The sequence below is a fragment of the Eriocheir sinensis genome, chromosome 23 (assembly GCF_024679095.1).
Source record: "Eriocheir sinensis breed Jianghai 21 chromosome 23, ASM2467909v1, whole genome shotgun sequence".
Classification (NCBI taxonomy): Eukaryota; Metazoa; Arthropoda; class Malacostraca; order Decapoda; family Varunidae; genus Eriocheir; species Eriocheir sinensis.
In genome coordinates, this window is record NC_066531.1 from 16,859,259 (window position 1) to 16,877,979 (window position 18,721).

The following is an 18,721-nucleotide window of genomic DNA, read 5'->3' on the forward strand; positions in this document are numbered from 1 at the left end:
GACGGATGAGGGAGGGGTGCCTGGAGGAGGTAGCGGGTGCGTATACCCGTCACTGCAACGTCATGCTTCCCTTGCTCGTATGTCCAGATGGCCATGCCTGGCTTCGCCATTAGAGTCAAGAGTCAGCGCCTTAATTAACATTAGGGCAGGGTGTCAAAAATGCTGTGCCAAAATACCATATTGTTCCAATAATTTGTTCAGAAGATATTTGCGAAAAACGATGCATCGCGACCTCTGAAACGCTTAGTAGCAATTCGTAATGAGTGATAATAAGAACAGGATTCGTTATACAGTGTAAACTGATAGCTACTTTTAGGTAGCTACATGTTGGCAGGTGTATATTTGGGCACAGGTAGGTTCAGAACGGTGACAAAGGGGTCTCGGGACAGGCAGCCAGCGGAAAGGAGGCAGGACGTTGACTTAAGTGCCTTTGCATAACAGCTGATCCCCGCAGACGATACAAGCACCCTCAGCTCCATTCCACTGTTTCAAGACAATAGTATTCGCTACTGATGTGTTTAATAACTGTAAAGTACGCTAACTACCTACCCTCACAATCCTCAGTTAACAGAAACCACTGAAGGGACTTTATTCCGCTATCATTTTTTATTTGTTTTGCATTCCTTTTATTCGCCTCCACGATTCAGTGGTTAGCGTCCCTGATTACGAATCTGCGGGCCTGGGTTCGAATTCTGGCCTGGGCAGTCGGCGTGCAGCCCACCCAGCTGCTCATCCTTCCTTTCCGGATAGTCGATAAATAGGTACCTGGGGTCAAGATCTAAAGAAAGGGAGGTCAACTCACGGTCGGCTCAAAACTCGTCCCATTCCGCGCATCCTCCCGAGGCTCCTCCCTCTGACCAAGTGACGTAGCACAGGGTATAAAAAAAAGTTGACCGAGCAGGCAACCCCTCCAGTCACATTCACACCGCAACAAGTGAAGGGACCTGGCCTGACCTTGCTCTTCGCTCGCACCTAATAATGGTGTATTGCCTTGCTACATGTGTGTGTATACCTCTCTCTCTCTCTCTCTCTCTCTCTCTCTCTCTCTCTCTCTCTCTCTCTCTCTCTCTCTCTCTCTCTCTCTCTCTCTCTCTGTGCCCCGGCATACTTGTGTGTGTGTGTGTGTGTGTGTGTGTGTGTGTGTGTGTGTGTGTGTGTGTGTGTTTCTGTGTGTGTGTGTGTGTGTGTGTGTGTGTGTGTGTATTGGTATACTTTGTGTGTATACTTGTATGTATGTATGTGTGTGTATACCTGTGTATGTGTGTGCGGCGGAGAGGGTGGTCTGGTGGGCGGGTGGGCAGGTCTCCTACCTCACTTTAGGAGCCTATTAGTGAGTAACTTAGTCCACATTTGCACTGGGTTGTGACTTAATTAGCTAGGAGTGGTTATCTGTCCAGGTGGGTGGATGCTGACCTTGGCTAAAGATCATCCCTCAGGTGGATGGGGTAAGTGTGGTAGGGCCTTGCTCCATATAGACAGATAGATAGATGGATAAATGAATAAATACATATAGATGGATAGAGAGATAGAAATTTAGGTAGCCTATATATTATGTAATAGCTTGTGTAATGCTTGTACATACTGAAGAAAAGTACAAGAACAAATAAAATACTTCCAAAGCATATTTATGCCTTTTATATGCTACATGCATAATATATGAAACTACAAAGTAGCACAACACATATGCAAAATATTGTTAAGGATTCCTCTTCCTTTTATCTATATTATTACACAGAGAGAGAGAGAGAGAGAGAGAGAGAGAGAGAGAGAGAGAGAGAGAGAGAATGAATTTACCAGAGCGAGCGAGAGAGAGAGGGACTAAGGGGGTTGCCAGCTAGCTTAGGTCCTTTATACTTGTGGAGGGGGAGAGAGAGAGCGAGAGGAGGCTCCTCCCACTGACCACCTGACGTCACCTAATCTGCGCCTGAGGTGACCTCCCATTTATTTTAACACTGGTCCACAGCACCCTTGCTTTCGATTGTTTTGACTACGGAGAAGGAGCGAGCACCAACACTGCCGGCCTGCACATCACAGGAAGTCACATGTCTAGCAGCCCCAAGTGAACCAGCACCACAAGTGCCACCACAGGGAGTCGCTGAGCTACGGTTGTTGGGTTCTTGAGCACCACTCTTATGGTGAATTTTGTGTACTTCAAAAATGCGATTTTTCCTTCCAATCTTGCTTGTTGAGCTGAGGTAGTTGACCAGTTCATTACTAGCGATGCTGGACACAGGTCTTCACTGATGAATATTCCACATCCTTTTAACTTTCTGGAGGTACTGACGACTGCTTCACGATCACTGAACTTCTCGAACATTGCCACGATTGCTCGAGAAGCTTCAATTGGTCCAACAGGATGGGCAAGTTAAGGTTTGGCAGAGGAAGGCTGAAGTTTGTTATAATTTGCCGTTTGCTTCTATGTAGGGGTTTTCTGAAGTCAAAAAAAGCTTTAATTATGGCGCCCACTGTAGTCTTCTTGATAGTTGACTCGTTTCATATTGGCAACTCGAGATCTGTAAGCATCAATTTAGCTTATGTTGTCTTTTTCATTTTTTTGTTGTTTTAATTTCTACTTTTAGGTCCAGAACTTCAGCTTGGGTAAATTCCAGGCTTTCTGTTAAGTCGCTTACCGTTGATTTCCGTGAAAGGATTTCAAACTTCACCTGATAGGTTACGATATCCAAAGCAGCTAAAAAGGCTCCTTTCTGCGTGTTCAAAAGCATTTCAGAGTATCCGAATCCATGTCTGGTCACTTTACGTATTTTTTGTAGAGTCATCAGTTGTTGATTAACTTCATGTGAAATCCTTAGAAATTTCTGGATACATGTCTCGAAATTAAATTGCAGAAAAAAACAAGATTAAAATTCATAAGACAAACCTGCACTACATACTTTGGGTTACAAAACATATGAATGAGTATGTCCCTTTCACATTTCTCGACAGTTCGCCATATAAATTACTTTGAAAAGACAAGCCTGATTTATCCAAACACTCCTAAAGTATGACCAATTACCAACAAAGTGATCACCATAGTCAGACAACAAATATCTGGCTGGGTTTGTAAGTACCTACGATATATTAAATTTGGACGGATGTGTATGTTTAATAGAACCTTTTTTGTCATCCCTAGACCACCAACGCTGGTTGACTCTTGCATAAGGGGTTTGGACAGTATAGGGATGAGCATGAGTGGAAAGTCGTGTACAGCGGGGCCGTGGGAGGGGGAGGAGGCATGCAGTTAGCAAGTTCAGAAGAGCAGTCAGCGTGAAAATATCGATAGAAGATAGAAAGAGAGGCAACACTGCGGCGGAATTTGAGAGGTAGAAGACTATCAGTATGAGGAGGAGAGCTGATGAGACGAAGAGCCTTTGACTCCACTCTGTCAAGGAGAGCTGTGTGAGCGGACCCCCCCCCCCCACACGCATGAGATGCATATTCCATTCTAGGGCGGACAAGGCCCCTGTAAATGGATAACAACTGTGCGGGAGAGAAGAACTGGCGGAGACGGTACAGAACGCCCAGCCTCGAGGAAGCTGATTTAGTAAGAGATGAGATATGAAGTTTCCAGTTGAGATTTTGAGTTAAGGATAGACCGAGGCTGTTTAGTGTTGAGGAAGGTGATAGCTGGGTGTTGTCAAAGAATAGGGGATAGTTGTTTGGAAGATTGTGTCGAGTGGATAGGTGGAGAAACTGTGTTTTTGAGGCGTTGAAGGACACCAGGTTCTTCTTGCCCCAATCGGGAATAATAGTAAGGTCTGAGGCTAAGCGTTCTGCAGCCTCCAGCCTTGAGTCGTTAAGTTCCTGTAGGGTGGGTCTTCTATTGAAAGAAGTTGAGTAATGCAGAGTGGAATCATCGGCGTAGGAATGGATAGGACAATTCGTTTTGGAAAGAAGATCATCAATGAACAACAGAAAAAGAGTGGGAGATAGGACAGAACCCTGTGGGACACCACTGTTAATAGATTTAGGGGAAGAACAGTGACCGTCTACCACGGCAGAAATAGAACGGTCAGAAAGGAAACTGGAGATAAAGGTACAGAGAGAAGGATATAAACCGTAGGAGGGTAGTTTGGAAAGCAAAGATTTGTGCCAGACCCTATCAAAAGCTTTTGATATGTCCAGCGCAATAGCAAAAGTTTCACCGAAACGGCTAAGAGAGGATGACCAAGAGTCAGTTAAGAAGGCTAGGAGATCACCAGTAGAACTCCCCTTGCGAAACCCATACTGGCGATCAGATAGAAGGTCAGAAATGGAAAGGTGCTTTTGAATCTTCCGGTTAAGGATTGATTCAAAAGCTTTAGATAGATAAGAAAGCAAAGCTATAGGACGGTAGTTTGATCGATTGGAACGGTCACCCTTCTTAGGCACAGGCTGTATGAAGGCATACTTCCAGCAGGAAGGAAAGGTAGATGTTGACAGGCAGAGGCGAAAGAGTTTGACCAGGCAGGGTGACAGCTCGGAGGCACAATTTTTAAGGACAATAGGAGGCACTCCATCAGGTCCATAAGCCTTCTGAGGATTGAGGCCAGAGAGGGCATAGAAAACATAATTTTGAAGAATCTTTATAACAGGCATAAAAGAGTCAGAGGGGAGATGAGTAGGAGGAATATGCCCAGAATCGTCCAGAGTGGCGTTTTTAGAAAAAGTTTGAAAGAAGAGTTCAGCCTTAGAGATAGATGAGACTGTAGTGTTGCCGTCAGGACTGAGGAGTGGAGGGAAAGATGAAGAAGTGAAGTTGAAAATGTTTCTGGCTAGATGCCAGAAGTCACGGGAAGAGTTAGAGAAAGCAAGGTTTTGGCATTTTCTATTATTGAAAGAGTTTTTGGTTAGTCGGAGAATAGATTTGGCACGATTCCGGGCAGAAGTGTAAAGTTCATGGTTAGCATTAGTTCGAAGGCTCTGGTACCTTTTGTGAGCTGCCTCTCTATCATTGACAGCACGAGAACAAGCGTGATTAAACCAAGGCTTTTTAGCGTGAGGAGTAGAGAAAGTACGTGGAATGTATGCCTCCATTCCAGAGACAATCACCTCTGTGATGCGCTGAGCACACACAGACGGGTCTCTATCCTGGAAGCAATAATCATTCCACGGGAAATCGGAAAAGTACATCCTCAGGTCGTCCCACCGAGCTGAAGCAAAATGCCAGAAGCATCGCCTCTTCGGTGGGTCCAGAGGGTGTACAGGAGCGATAACACAGGATATAGAACTAAGATTGTGATCGGAGGAGCCCAACGGAGAGAACAGTTTGACAGAATAAGCAGAAGGGTTAGAGGTAAGGAAGAGGTCTATAATGTTGGGCCTGTCTACAAGACGGTCGGGAATACGTGTAGGGTGCTGGACCAACTGCTCTAGATCGTTGAGGATAGCAAAGTTGAAGGCTTGTTCACCAGGCTGGTCAGTGAAAGAGGATGAAAGCCAAAGCTGGTGGTGAACATTGAAATATTCTAGGATGGACATTTCAGTGAAGGGAGAGTGGGTCAAAATGTGGTCCGCTTTAGGGTTCAAGTAGTCAAATAATTTTACATAGTCAGTAGAGTTAGGTGAGAGATAAACAGCACAGAAGTATTTTATAATAGAATAACAATGAAGTCATAGCCAGATGGTGGAAAATTCTGAAGAATCAATGTTGTGGGCACGACAGCAAGTGATGTCGTTGCTCACGTAGGCGCAACATCCAACTTTGGATTCAAATTAAGGATAGAGATATTAGGAGGGAACAGAGTAGCGATTGCTGTCAGTAGCCTCAGAAACCTGTGTTTCGGTGAGGAAGAGAAGGTGAGGTTTAGAGGAAGAGAGATGGTGTTCCACTGAATGAAAATTAGAAGGAAGACCGCGAATGTTGCAGAAATTGAGAAGAAAGAGGTTTGAGGAGTTATCAAGACACCTCTCGGGTAGGCAGCCAGAAGGGGAGTCCTCCCTGGGGGAATTTGTGGTCCCCCCCACAGGCGGGGACTCGGAGGCAAGGTGGAGGTGCGCCATTTTGAAATTTGAATTTTGGGAAAAGGTGGATATGTTGTGTGAATGTAATGTGGTGTGGATAGAGAGAGGAGATGTCTTTAGAGAGCATGCTGAACTACTCGCTGGTGTTGGTGAGACAATAGGGAAGCGGTTAGTGAGGACATGGGAAGGGTTTTTGGAGGGCTTCAACTCCCTTCTCACCTCCCATATATATCTCACCGGGAGTGACTTGCGCCCGTTCGGCAGGTGGCCTCCTACCTAATCCAGCCTGTCTCAGTTTGTCTTTCTTGTTCCTCGTTTATCTTCCACTGTCTGTCCTCGTCCTCCTATTGTTAACTCATACATATTGTTTACTACACACACTAACATTTATATGTCATCTACACCATACACACGCATACACACACAAACACCTTTTCTATTTATTTTGTTTGTTCTTATCACCTGTACGATTTTTGTCAATAAAAAAGCCTGACGGATATTGACTTGCTCTATCCATGAACCAATTAGCACTTAGAACACTCGCTACCGCCTACACGTGTAGGGTGCTGAACCAACTGCTCTAGGTCGTTGAGGAGGGCAAATTTGTAGGCTTGTACACCAGGCTGGTCAGTGAAAGTGGATGAAAGACAAAGCTGGTGGTGAACATTGAAATCTCCCAAGATGGAGATTTCAGAGAAGGGAGAGTGGGTCAAGATGTGCTCCACTTTAGAGTTCAAGTAGTCAAATAATTTTACATAGATAGTAGATTTGGGTGAGAGATAAACAGCACAGATGTATTTAATAATAGTATGACAATGAAGTCTTAGCCAGATGATGAAAAATTCAGAAGAGTTAAGGTCGTTGGCACGAGAGCGAGTGATGTCGTTGCGCACGTAGACGCAACATCCAGCTTTGGATTGAAATTTAGGATAGAGATAGTAGGAGGGAACAGAGTAGAGATTGCTCTCAGTATCCTGAGAGACCTGTGTTTCGGTGAGGAAGAGAAGGTGAGGTTTAGAGGAGGAGAGATGGTGCTCCACAGAATGAAAATTAGTATCCTACATATCATGAATATGAAATATAAGTACTTAGCTACAAAATAACATATACAAGATGTCATTGTGGTTAATGCTGTCCATATGTTTGTCAACAAATGATGGACGATGGACTGACGGAGTGGATCATCCGTGCCGAGCGGCCGCTATTTCGCTGACGTCATTTTGAGGTCATTATTAACGTCGACGGATCCGTCAAAACAGAATAGTGGGAACCTCGCCTTAGTCATTTCCCTCACCTCCTTCCTTTTCCTCCATCCCCTCCTTTCCTCCCTTATTTTTTCTCTCCCTCAACTTCCTTTACTTACACCCCTCTCTCCCTCTTATACCCATCCTTACTCCTTACCTCCCTCCCTCCCCTCCTTTCCTCCCTTATTCTCTCTCTCCTCCCTTTCACTCCATCCCCTTCTTTCTCTCCCTCTCCCCTCCCTTCTCTTCTCTTCCATCTTCTCTCCTCCCTTACTCTTTCTCTCCCTCTCCTTTCTTTTCCTCATCTCCTCCCTTCCCAGTTCCCACCTCCCTCCTCCCTTACATTCTCTCCCTCTCCTCCCTTACTCTTTCTCAGTCACGTTGTTTTGTTTTGAGGTGAGCCGAGTACCGCCCCCCCCCTCCCCCCGTCCCACTTTGACCCGCTCCATTGTTATATATTATCTCCATTATTTCTATCTCCCTTCCTTCTGTTTCCTCCATTCCTTCTTTCCTCTTCTTTATTCATCTGTAATTCTCTACTTTCTCCGTCTGTTTCTTTTCTCTTCTTCCTCTCTTCTCCTTTATCACACTTCTTATATTACTGTTATTATAGTTATTATTATTATTATTATTAGTAGTAGTAGTAGTAGTAGTAGTAGTAGTAGTAGTAGTAGTAGTAGTAGTATCATCGTCATTATTATCTCACTCTTATATAGAAGAAGAAGAAGAAAAAACTTATAAAACAAGAACAAGAAAACAACGACCTCTATCTGTGGAAAATGATTATAATTGGTTTCATGCACTTAATTAATGTTCCTTCCTTTACTATTTTCTTTTATCATATTACGAGTCTTATCATTTCCTCCACTTCATGAATATTGCATACATGTTTCTTGTATTAACTGAAAATCACACAACATGCGCTAACCACTCTTGCAGGAAGGCTGTTACAGTGGTGGACGACTCAATTCGAGGAAGGAAGGAAGGAGGGAGGGAAAGAGGGGGCGGGAGAGCAAATTATTTTCTTCTTTATTCTTTGTTCCAAATCTCATAATAGAAGGGTGTCGATCCAGTGCAGATGTAGCTAACAGATGTGGAGTAGAGGACCTGCATGGAAACAGTGCTCAGAAGGGACAGACTCCGATGGTTTGGACATGTAAAGAGAGCAGGGGAGGATACAGTGCTGGGAGTTGTGGAGAGAATGGTAAGATAGGGTGTCCGGTGCAGATGTAGCTTACAGATGTGGAGTAGAGGACCTGGAAACAGTTTTTATTTCTTTTTTTACATGTGACCTAAAGCGCCGGTAGGCTTTTATTTTATTAGGGGCCTGATGGTGGGCCCGAGCCCGTTATGGCGCAGACAATTGTTTATAGTGGCGCAATTATTATTGGTTCATGCTGACCCCCGGAGATCATTCTTGATTTCACTTGCATAGCATCTTCTTGAGTCCGGGTTGGTGGGTAGTCTTCAGGACAGCATGTAGGTAGTCTTGGGCCCCTCGGCGGTGACTGAAAACTCCCAGGTGCTTAGCGACGGATTCGAACCCTCATCATCATCAAAGCTGCGAATGCGGGGCCGGCACGCTAACCACTCCGCCACCACCTCAGAAACATGGTTACATGGAAATGCAGGAAACAGAAAGCCTATTGGGTCATTACGAGGTTGCCCGCTTTGGTGATTTAATCTGCTCGACAGCCACTTGGGGCCTGGGGAGCAGATGAAAGCCCCTCGACATTGAGGAGAAGATGAAAGCACCTCAATATTCAGTTTACTCCCGACGCAGCGAAGTAACGGTCGGTTCTTTATTTGAAGGAGTTGATAGTTTTCGCATTTACTACTTCTGAAGGAAGATTGTTCCAGTGACGGATGACTCGGTTTGAAAAGAAACTCCTTCCGATGGGAAAGACTCCGATGGTTTGGACATGTGATGAGAGCAGGGGAGGATATAGTGCTGGGAGGTTTGGAGAGATTGGCAAGACAGGATGCCCAGTGCAGATGTAACTAACAGGTGTGGAGTAGAGGACCTGGAAACAGTGCTCAGAAGGGAAATACTCCGATGGTTTGGACATGTGAAGGGAGCAGGGGAGGATACAGTGCTGGGAGTTGTGAAGAGATTGGCAAGACAGGGTGTCCAGTGCAGCAAGATGTGGCTAACAGATGTGGATTAGAGAACCTGGAAACAGTGCTCAGAAGGGAGAATCCTATAGTTTGGACAAGTGAAAAGCAGGGGAGGATACAGTGCTGGGAGTTTTGGAGAGATTGAAAGTAAAAGGAAGGAGACCAGTTGGTAGACCTAGGAAAACGTGGAGAAGGTGTATACAGGAAGACTTGGCAGTGATGGGATTGGATGAGCATCAGGCAGAAGACAGAGCAGAATAGAGGAGACCCATAAAGCGTCCAACCTCTCAGGAAGAGTGAAAACGGACGTTAAACGAAATTATGATGATGATGATGATATCTAATAATAGAAGAAGAAAAGAAAAGAACTAAGAACATTAAGTGACCTGTGGAAAGGATTAAAGCACTTCTGCTACTCTCGGATACGTTCAGTTCACTCCCGACGCAGTAAAGTTACTGTCAGTGGAAATGGAGTTGATCGTTTCCGCACTGACTACTTCTGCGGGGAGGCTGTTCCAGTGGCGGACGACTCTGTTCGAGGAAGGAAGTATGGAGGAGGGAGAGATGGGAGCGAGAGTTTTTAATCTTTTCCTTAATCTTTGTTCTCTCGTTCCATCTCATCCTTCCACATGCTCACTGCCACATATACTTCACTGCTCTGTTACTTAACTTTACTTTCTGATAATTTCACTTTACTTTCAGATTAAATAAGTTAACTTCCTCTGCATTGCGCCACGTAGGGCTACAGCAGACGCTTTTAAAATTAGGAACAGCAGACGCTTTTAAAATTAGGAACAGCAGACACATTATAAATTAGGAACAGCAGACACATTATAAATTAGGAACAGCAGACGCTTTAAAATTAGGAACAGCAGAAGCTTTTAAAATTAGGAACAGCAGACACATTATAAATTAGGAACAGCAGACACATTATAAATTAGGAACAGCAGACACATTATAAATTAGGAACAGCAGACGCATTATAAATTAGGAACAGCAGACACATTATAAATTAGGAACAGCAGACACATTATAAATTAGGAACAGCAGACGCATTATAAATTAGGAACAGCAGACACATTATAAATTAGGAACAGCAGACACATTATAAATTAGGAACAGTAGACACATTATAAATTAGGAACAGCTGACACATTTAAAATTAGGAAGAGTAATCACTTAAATTAACTTGAGAAACAAACAAAGATTAACATGATTCTGAGGGGAAGTAGGCACCCGTTTATTATATATATACATGTCTGTACATCATCAAGACCCCAGACCCAGACCAAGCATTCCTAAACGTATACTATAGTCGCAGCACACGAGTCTGAGGTCTTCGTTATCGTGCTCTGGCAACTTGCCATTACACATGCACACACACATACAGCTACATAATCAGCGATCTTATTTTTTTTTTTTACAACAGAGGAGTGGCCGAAAGATAGAGAAGAGCTGTGTGGGTGGAGCCCCCCACACGTGCGATGCATACTCCATACGAGGGCGGACAAGGCCTCTGTATATGGATAACAGCTGTGCGGGGGAGAAGAACTGGAGGATACGATACAGAACGCCCAACCTCGAGGAAGCTGATTTAGTGAGAGAAGAGATGAGAAGTTTCCAGTTAAGATTTTGAGTTAAGGACAGACCGAGGATATTTAGTTTTGAAGAATTATAAGGTGACATCTGAGTGTAGTTGAAGAATAGGGGATAGGTGTTTGGAAGATTGTGTCGAGTTGATAGGTGGAGAAATTGGGTTTTTGAGGCATTGAAGGACACAAGGTTCCTTTTATCCCAATCGGAGATGATAGCAAGGTCTGAGGTTAAGCATTCTGCAGCCTCAGCCTTATAAACCAAAACAGATTTTTGCAACAATTTCAATAATATGATTAATACTGACAAATGTGTCCTATGCGTAGACTATCATATAACATCGTAGACGCACGATAATTCACACCTCAGTCTCGGGTGCCGCGATGAAAGCCAAGGCTGTTACACAGAGACGGCCTTGGCACAGCACAACTATAACTCCTCCTCCTCATCTCTCTCCTTTCCCTTCCCTCCTCTTCCTCCTCACTCAGGCTTAGTGATGCGGAAGACGATGACGAGACCCTCCTTGTCACATAAATAGTTTGGGACGGTGGGCCGCTCCACCTGAAGGAATTATGACCATCATTTCAAATACGTGACCTTCTCCTCCTGGCCAGATCCTGACCATCTCCTTATACCAGAGTGTCGTGACAGGCGCCCATACAGTGAACAGCCCCGCCAGACAGAAACCTTGATTAGAGTAAATGTTTTCTTGTACCAACGTTGCCAGATAGTTCTCCTGGGGCTCAATAATTAGATTAATTTATATCTATCGTTTAAATAGTGAATTCCTGATGTTTCTTGGCAATAGTTAGGTGTCAAAAAACGGTAAATACTATGCTCTGAGTACGATAATCTAGCAACGGTGCTCCCTACCTTCTTCCACTTCCCGTCCGCCTCCAGCTGGTCCGTGTAAGGCTCCAGCTTGTCCTTGTAGGAAGGCACGGTCTGTAGGTACTCATGGCGCATCACGATGATCACGAAGCCTCCTGGAGTGCCGGAGAGGACGAAAACATTTAATCATTGGGGCATACACTAGGGGGCGCGTCATCTAGCCCACCCTAGGAAGACCACCTCAAGGTTTACTCCAGGCAAATCTGAAGTCTCTATGTAGGCTCTTTCCCATCCTAAACGGCGCCTAAGTTCGCCTGTTTGAAAAGCCTCTCGTAAAAGTTGCTGGGATTACCATGAACTGTTTTGTGATCCTATAGTGATGATTATACACGTCTGTCACGATCTTCAACGGGAAAACCACCCATGAAAACCCAGTGAATCTTCTCAGTGGCCTTGGGAAATAGTCGTGGCGGAAGATCGGCATGCCCAGTAACAATGCTAACCTACGGGTCCTCGCACGAGTATCTAAACTGAGGGTCCAGCTTCCAGCGCCTTCACCCACTCAGCGGACCTTGCAAAACACACACACACACACACACACACACACACACACACACACACACACACACACACACACACACACACACACACACACACACACACTCACCAGAGCCTTCGCACTCCTACTAACCATGAACTTTACATTTCAGCCCGGAATCGTGCCAAATCTATTCTCCGACTTACCAAAACCTCTTTTCATCAATAGAAAATGTAAACACCTTGCTTTTTTTCTAATTCTTCCCGTGTCTTCTGGCACTTAGCCAATAAGATCTCCACCACTTTCACTTCTTCCTCTTTCCCTTCTCTCCTTAACCCTTACGGGAGCACTGCCGTCTCATCTATCTCTAAGGCTGAACTCTTCGCTCAGACTTTCTGTAAGAACTCCACCCTGGACGATTCTGGGCATATTCCTCCTACTCATACCCCCTCTGACTCCTTTTTGTCTGTTATTAAGATTATACATAATTATGTCTTCTATGCCCTCTCTGGCCTCAACTCTCAGAAGGCATATGGACCTGATGGAGTGCCTCCTATTGTCCTTAAAAACTGTGCTTCCATGCTGACACCCTGCCTGGTAAAACTCTTTCGTCTCTACCTATCATCATCTACATCTACTGGCAGTATGCTCGTTCCAATCCCTCAAACTATAGCCCTGTAGTTTTACTTTCCTGTCTATCTAAAGCTTTTGAATCAATCCTTAACCGAAATATTGAAAAGCACCTTTCCACTTATAACCTACTATCTGATCGCCAGTATGGATTCCGCAAGGGGCGTTCCTCTGGCGATCTTCTTGCTCTCGTAACTGACTCTTGGTCATCCTCTGTTAGCCGTTTCGGTGAAACTTTCTCAGTTGCGCTAGACATATCGAAAGCCTTCGATAGAGTCTGGTACAAGTCTTTGCTTTCTAAACTGCCCTCTTTTGGATTATATCCCTCTCTCTGTTCCCTTATCTCCAGTTTCCTTTCCGGCCGTTCTCTCTCTGCGGTGGTAGACGGTCACTACTCTTCCCCTAAACCTAACAACAGTGGTGTTCCACATGGGTCTGTCCTATCACCCACTCTCTTCTTTCTATTCATCAATGATCTTTCCATACCAAACTGTCCTGTCCACTCATACGCCGACGTCTCCACTCTGCATTATTCAACTTTTTCCAATAGAAGGCCATCCCAACAGGAGGTACACGACTCCAGACTGGAGTCTGCAGAACGCTTAACCTCAGACCTTGCTATCATTTCCGATTGGGGTAGAAGGAACCTTGTGTCCTTCAATGCCTAAAAACTCAATTTATCCACCTATCAACTCGACACAATCTTCCAAACGCTTATCCCCTATTCTTCGACAACAATCAGCTGTCACCTTCTTCAACACTAAATATTCTCGGTCTATTCTTAACTCAAAATCTCAACTGGAAACTTCATATCTCCTCTCTCGCTAAATCAGCTTCATCGAGGTTTGGCGTTCTGTATCGTCTCCTCCAATTCTTCTCCCCCGCACTGTTGCTATCCATGTACTGGGGCCTTGTCCGCCCTCGTATGGAATATGCATCTCACGTGTGGGGGGGCTCCACTCACACAGCTCTTCTGGACAGAGTGGAGTCTAAGGCTCTTCGTCACATCAGCTCTCCTCCTCCAACTGATAGTCTTCTACCTCTTAAATTCCGTCGCGATGTTGCCTCTTTCAATTTTATATCGCTATTTTCACGCTGACTGCTCTTCTGAACTTGTTAACTGCATGCCTCCCCCCTTCCCGCGACCCCGCTGCACACGACTTTCTACGCATGCTCATCCCTATACTGTCCAAACCCCGTAAGCAAGAGTTAACCAACATCGTCACTCTTTCATCCCTCACGCTGGTAAACTCTGCAAAAATCTTCCTTCATCTGTATTTCCTCCTGCCTACGACTTGAACTCTTTCAAGAGGAGAGTATCAGGAGAGGAGAGCATCAAGACACCTCTCCTCCCGAAATTGACCCCTCTTTCGGCCACCTCTTTTGATTTTTTTTTGTAGGAGCAGCAAGTAGCGGTCTTTTTTTTATATTAGTTTTCTTTCTTTGTGCCCTTGAGCTGTCTCCTTTGTTGTAAAAACACTCACTCACTCACTCACCATTCTTTGCGACGCGCACCAGGTCGTCGAGGCCACTGACTGGGATGTGACCTTCGCCCATACCGCCCGAGATGACCACCAGGTCGTATGTGTCTGAGAGAGAGAGAGAGAGAGAGAGAGAGAGAGAGAGAGAGAGAGAGAGAGAGAGAGAGATGTAGAAGAAAAATACGTATATTAATCTTTACATATGAAACAACAACAATAACAATAATTCCACTCACACACCTCTCCTGGACAGAGTGGAGTCTAAGTCTCCTCGTCTCATCAGTTCTCCTCCTCTTACTGACAACCTTCTACCTCTTAAAGTCCGCCGCTATGTTGCCTCTTTTTCTATCTTCTATCGATATCTTCATAATGATTGCTGTTCTGAACTTCCTAACTGCATTCCTCCCTCCCCCCCGCGGCCCCGCTGCACACGACTTTCTACTCATGCTCATCCCTATACTATCCAAATCCCTTATGCAAGAGGTAAACTCTGGAACAACCTTCCTTCGTCTGTATTTCCTCCTGCCTATGACTTGATTTATTTCAAGAAGAGTGTATCAAGACACCTCTCCACTCGAAATTGACCTCTATTTTGGCTACTCTTTACTTTTATCTTTCATGGGAGCGGTGGGTAGCGGGCTTTTTTTTTGTACTCTTTTTGTTGCCCTTGAGCCGTGTCCTTTGATGTAAAAAAAAAATTACAAATACCTTTGGGCACGGTGGAGTGTCCGCTGCCGATAAACTCTAGGAAGTCGTTGGTATAGATGCCAGTCTCCCGCTGCTTCATCATGCCCTCCGACGGATCCACAGCGTCTATGTGCCTGTGGGAGTGGCTGTAGTAGTAGCAGTAGTAGTAGTAGAAGTTATAGCAGTAGTAGTAGTTGTTGGGAATCAGTAAATTTACCCTACCCAACAGTTAGGTCACTCGCAAAGTGAATAACACACCCGTCAGACAATCCCAAAGAAACAAGTGCTTACCAGCTTTTAGGTGGTTAAGGTATCCAACAAGCAACTCCAGACAGCCGAACAAATAATAATCCTACCGGATCCGTGTAGTAAAATCTATCTGTCTCAAATAACTACTGGGGGCACTTAGCTGAGAAGCGGGTTTCAAAAGATATTGTTGTCTCTGAAGTCTCGTTGCCGGGTGTAGTATCCCTCAGTCAGGTAATAGAAGGCACACTGCGTCCGATTTAATGGGTGGGCTGCAGTGCCTTGGTCTTTACTTTGTGAAGGCCGGTGGTGGAGTGAGCGAAAACCAACCACGTGGGTCTGAAGCGATGTTTTGAATTTCTCTCGCCAGATGGCGTGGCTTTTCTCTCTGTTTCCATCGGTTAAATTATCCTTGCTCTTTAATTATAATTCAGCAAGGACAATTTGTTTTTCCTTTCATGGTAAATGTGGTTAGTCTTCAGGCAGTGAATAAGTTGATTCTGTCTCGGTTTGGGAGCCGATGACCGAAGTATTTAAGTACCATCCAAGGCTTAGTTGAGCTCAGGCGATACTCATAGTTGGCTTGAGCTCTCGGCCCGAGACTAGTTCCATAAGGGAAATAGTTAATTTGTCTAGTCCCACGGTTAACTGGCCTAATTCCTAACATAGTATAGTCTATCGATTTTAACTTGAGCCCTTGGGCGTGACACAAGGATTCCCCACGAGACCGCGCTGGTGCCACATCACTCCATTACTCTCCTCAGAGAGGGTGGCTACCTCTCTCTCTCTCTCTCTCTCTCTCTCTCTCTCTCTCTCTCTCTCTCTCTCTCTCTCTCTCTCTCTCTCTTTGCATGGCTGCGCAGGGCGCGAGAGTGAGATCTACTTGATTTGTCCATTGTGGCGTAACGCTGAATGGTGCGGCCTGGCGCCTGTTGCCAAGGTCCGTCAGGCGGCAACGTTGCATGAGCCACGTTGCCAAGTGATATGGAAGGTTTACTGAGTCGTTGTCTTTCCCTCTAATCCCAAGCCATTCATAACACCACGCAGTCGTATTATGAAAAAAAAAAAAAAAAAAAAAATATATATATATAAATATATATATATAAATATATATATATATATATATATATAATTATATATATAAATGTATATATATTCCAAAAATAGATAACGTACAGACTAACAGTGAGACATAATGCCATGCGCAGGTCATCGCTAGATCTGTAAACAAATGGGGTTTCCCCGGGCTAAGCCACAGGGCTCAATTTTAAGTTAGAGTTGATGGAGTATAGTAATGCCGCTCCTGCCCGCTCCCAGTTCCCACCCAGCGGCCCTGCCTCTACACAAGCTGCTGTAATTTCCAACACATCATCTTCATCTCTTGGGGTTGGAGTCGTGTTGAGGCTGAGGCACTGGCGGGCAGGAGGCAGTGGACTGGAGGATATTTAAGTATGGTGACCGGACATCCCCCTGTCTGCGGCCCTGCGGCACCCACCTGAAGCCTTCCCGGTGGAGTTCACGGCCCACACACCCCGTCCCGGCGGCCACGTCCAGCACCCTGGCCTTGGCTCGCCGCTCCAGGGGTACCCAACGCAGCGCCTCCTCCAACGTGATGGCGGGGCCACGGTACCCGCCTTTCCAGATCATCTAAGGAGACGGGGAAGCAGATGATTACAGGTGCGTACCCCAGGGGCCGCATCACTTCACTCCCGGACCTCACGGAGTAGTCGCCGGTTTAACGCAAAATCATTCCAGCGATACCCCATGATTCTGCATAGGCACTTGGTACCGAAGGCATCTCTCTCTCTCTCTCTCTCTCTCTCTCTCTCTCTCTCTCTCTCTCTCTCTCTCTCTCTCTCTCTCTCTCTCTCTCTCCTCGTAGTTCTCGGACCACTCGTCGTAGCCGGCCGCCATCTCCTCCGGCGTGATCCCCGGCCTGTGGACGTTCGCGTCCACCCTCATTGCCACGTCGCCCTGACTGCCGCCCTCAGACATTATCCTGCAGCAGGGAAGAGACGGGAGAATTACAGGCAGGGCATGACTACAGTACAGTACAATTCCTTTATACAGCCTTTATATATTTACAAAGGTAGGTACGGTTTTCTAGCCCGCGCCGCACTCCTCGCTGACTCGCCGGCTGGCTCTCAAGCTCCGCCCACCTCCATGGCAAGTGTGGCCCGCCTCTCTCTCTCTCTCTCTCTCTCTCTCTCTCTCTCTCTCTCTCTCTCTCTCTCTCTCTCTCTCTCTTTCTGGAATGAAATAGACGAAGCAATTACATAGTTAGTGCAGGGACGATAGCTTGGTTTAAGAGTAGACTGGATAGCTACATGGACGAGGATGACAGGTGATAGTGAGGTGTGGGTGCAGTAAGGCTCCCCAGCTTATTGCACGGCCAGCTGAAGTTGCTCTCTCTCTCTCTCTCTCTCTCTCTCTCTCTCTCTCTCTCTCTCTCTCTCTCTCTCTCTGTGTGTGTGTGTGTGTGTGTGTGTGAGAGAGAGAGAGAGAGAGAGAGAGAGAGAGAGAGAGAGACTCGTGATCAGGCTGTGATGAATGAATTACACACACACACACACACACACACACACACACACACACACACACACACACACACACTCTGCCAGGCTTCACGGTCTGACAGGGCGGCAGTTCGAGCCCGCTCAGGGCGAATTCTTTCCGTTGACTAGGAGTGGTTACTATCCCCCCTTGAGCAAAGGGGATGGGGTGTGTGGTGTGTGAAGTCCTGGCAGTACCCAGAGATCGACGATAAAGAGCACTTGCTCATGTCGGGAGGGTACCTGCTGCTGGCGATTATGAGCTTCGGGAGGGCAGCATGAGCCAATGCAAGATGGCGCCACTATAAACACTCGCCTGCGCGAGAACGGGCTGGGCCGACCATCAGGCCCCACCGGGAAGAAGCCTTGGGCAGACCATCAGGCCCCACCGGGAAGAAGCCTACCGGCGCAATAGCCCGCGACGTAAAAAAAAAAATAGTCGCCATGTTAACCATTTTTCTTTTAATCCGACATAAAAATAGTTGTAAGCTCTAAAATGTCTTACTTTTATGAAAATTCCATTTAAAAGAAATATGTTAAAATCCTTCAACCTATTAGGCCCGACACGTACCATTCAAGTCACTTGTCGGGACCCAGAAGACCATAACAGCACAATTAATTAATAGTGACCCCAATCAGAGGCAAATACCGGAGGGAGATATGGAGACAAGTATTGTAAATATGATAGGAGAGGAAGTGTCACGGGGTAAAATAAGATTAATAACAGGGTGTGCTCACAAGGAGGTAGCTAGCCGACAAGGGTTGATTCCCGCGGCACGCCAGGAGACACGACGGTGTACACACCCTGACTAGGGAGTACTAACACGACTTACCTGCTCAAATATCCCGTGGGGTTCTTAT

The 18,721-nt window shown here is 45.8% G+C and overlaps 1 protein-coding gene across 15 annotated transcripts in view; it reads right to left on the reverse strand.

The window, feature by feature from the left end:
* Positions 1–15,287, reverse strand: part of LOC127002513 (uncharacterized) — a 126,268-nt gene extending 110,981 nt beyond the window's left edge. For 7 of the 15 annotated variants that reach the window (XM_050868575.1, XM_050868578.1, XM_050868576.1 and 4 more), the window contains exons 1-2: positions 15,084–15,287; positions 14,442–14,483 (exon numbers count right to left, since the gene is read on the reverse strand). In XM_050868575.1, the coding sequence (XP_050724532.1) occupies positions 14,442–14,483; positions 15,084–15,165 (124 nt within the window). In that variant the 5' untranslated portion in view covers positions 15,166–15,287. Of the gene's footprint in view, positions 1–14,390; positions 14,484–15,083 lie in introns of all 15 variants that reach the window. The other 8 variants (XM_050868581.1, XM_050868582.1, XM_050868580.1 and 5 more) reach the window with 2 other exon arrangements.
* Between the last annotated feature and the right edge of the window lie 3,434 nt (positions 15,288–18,721).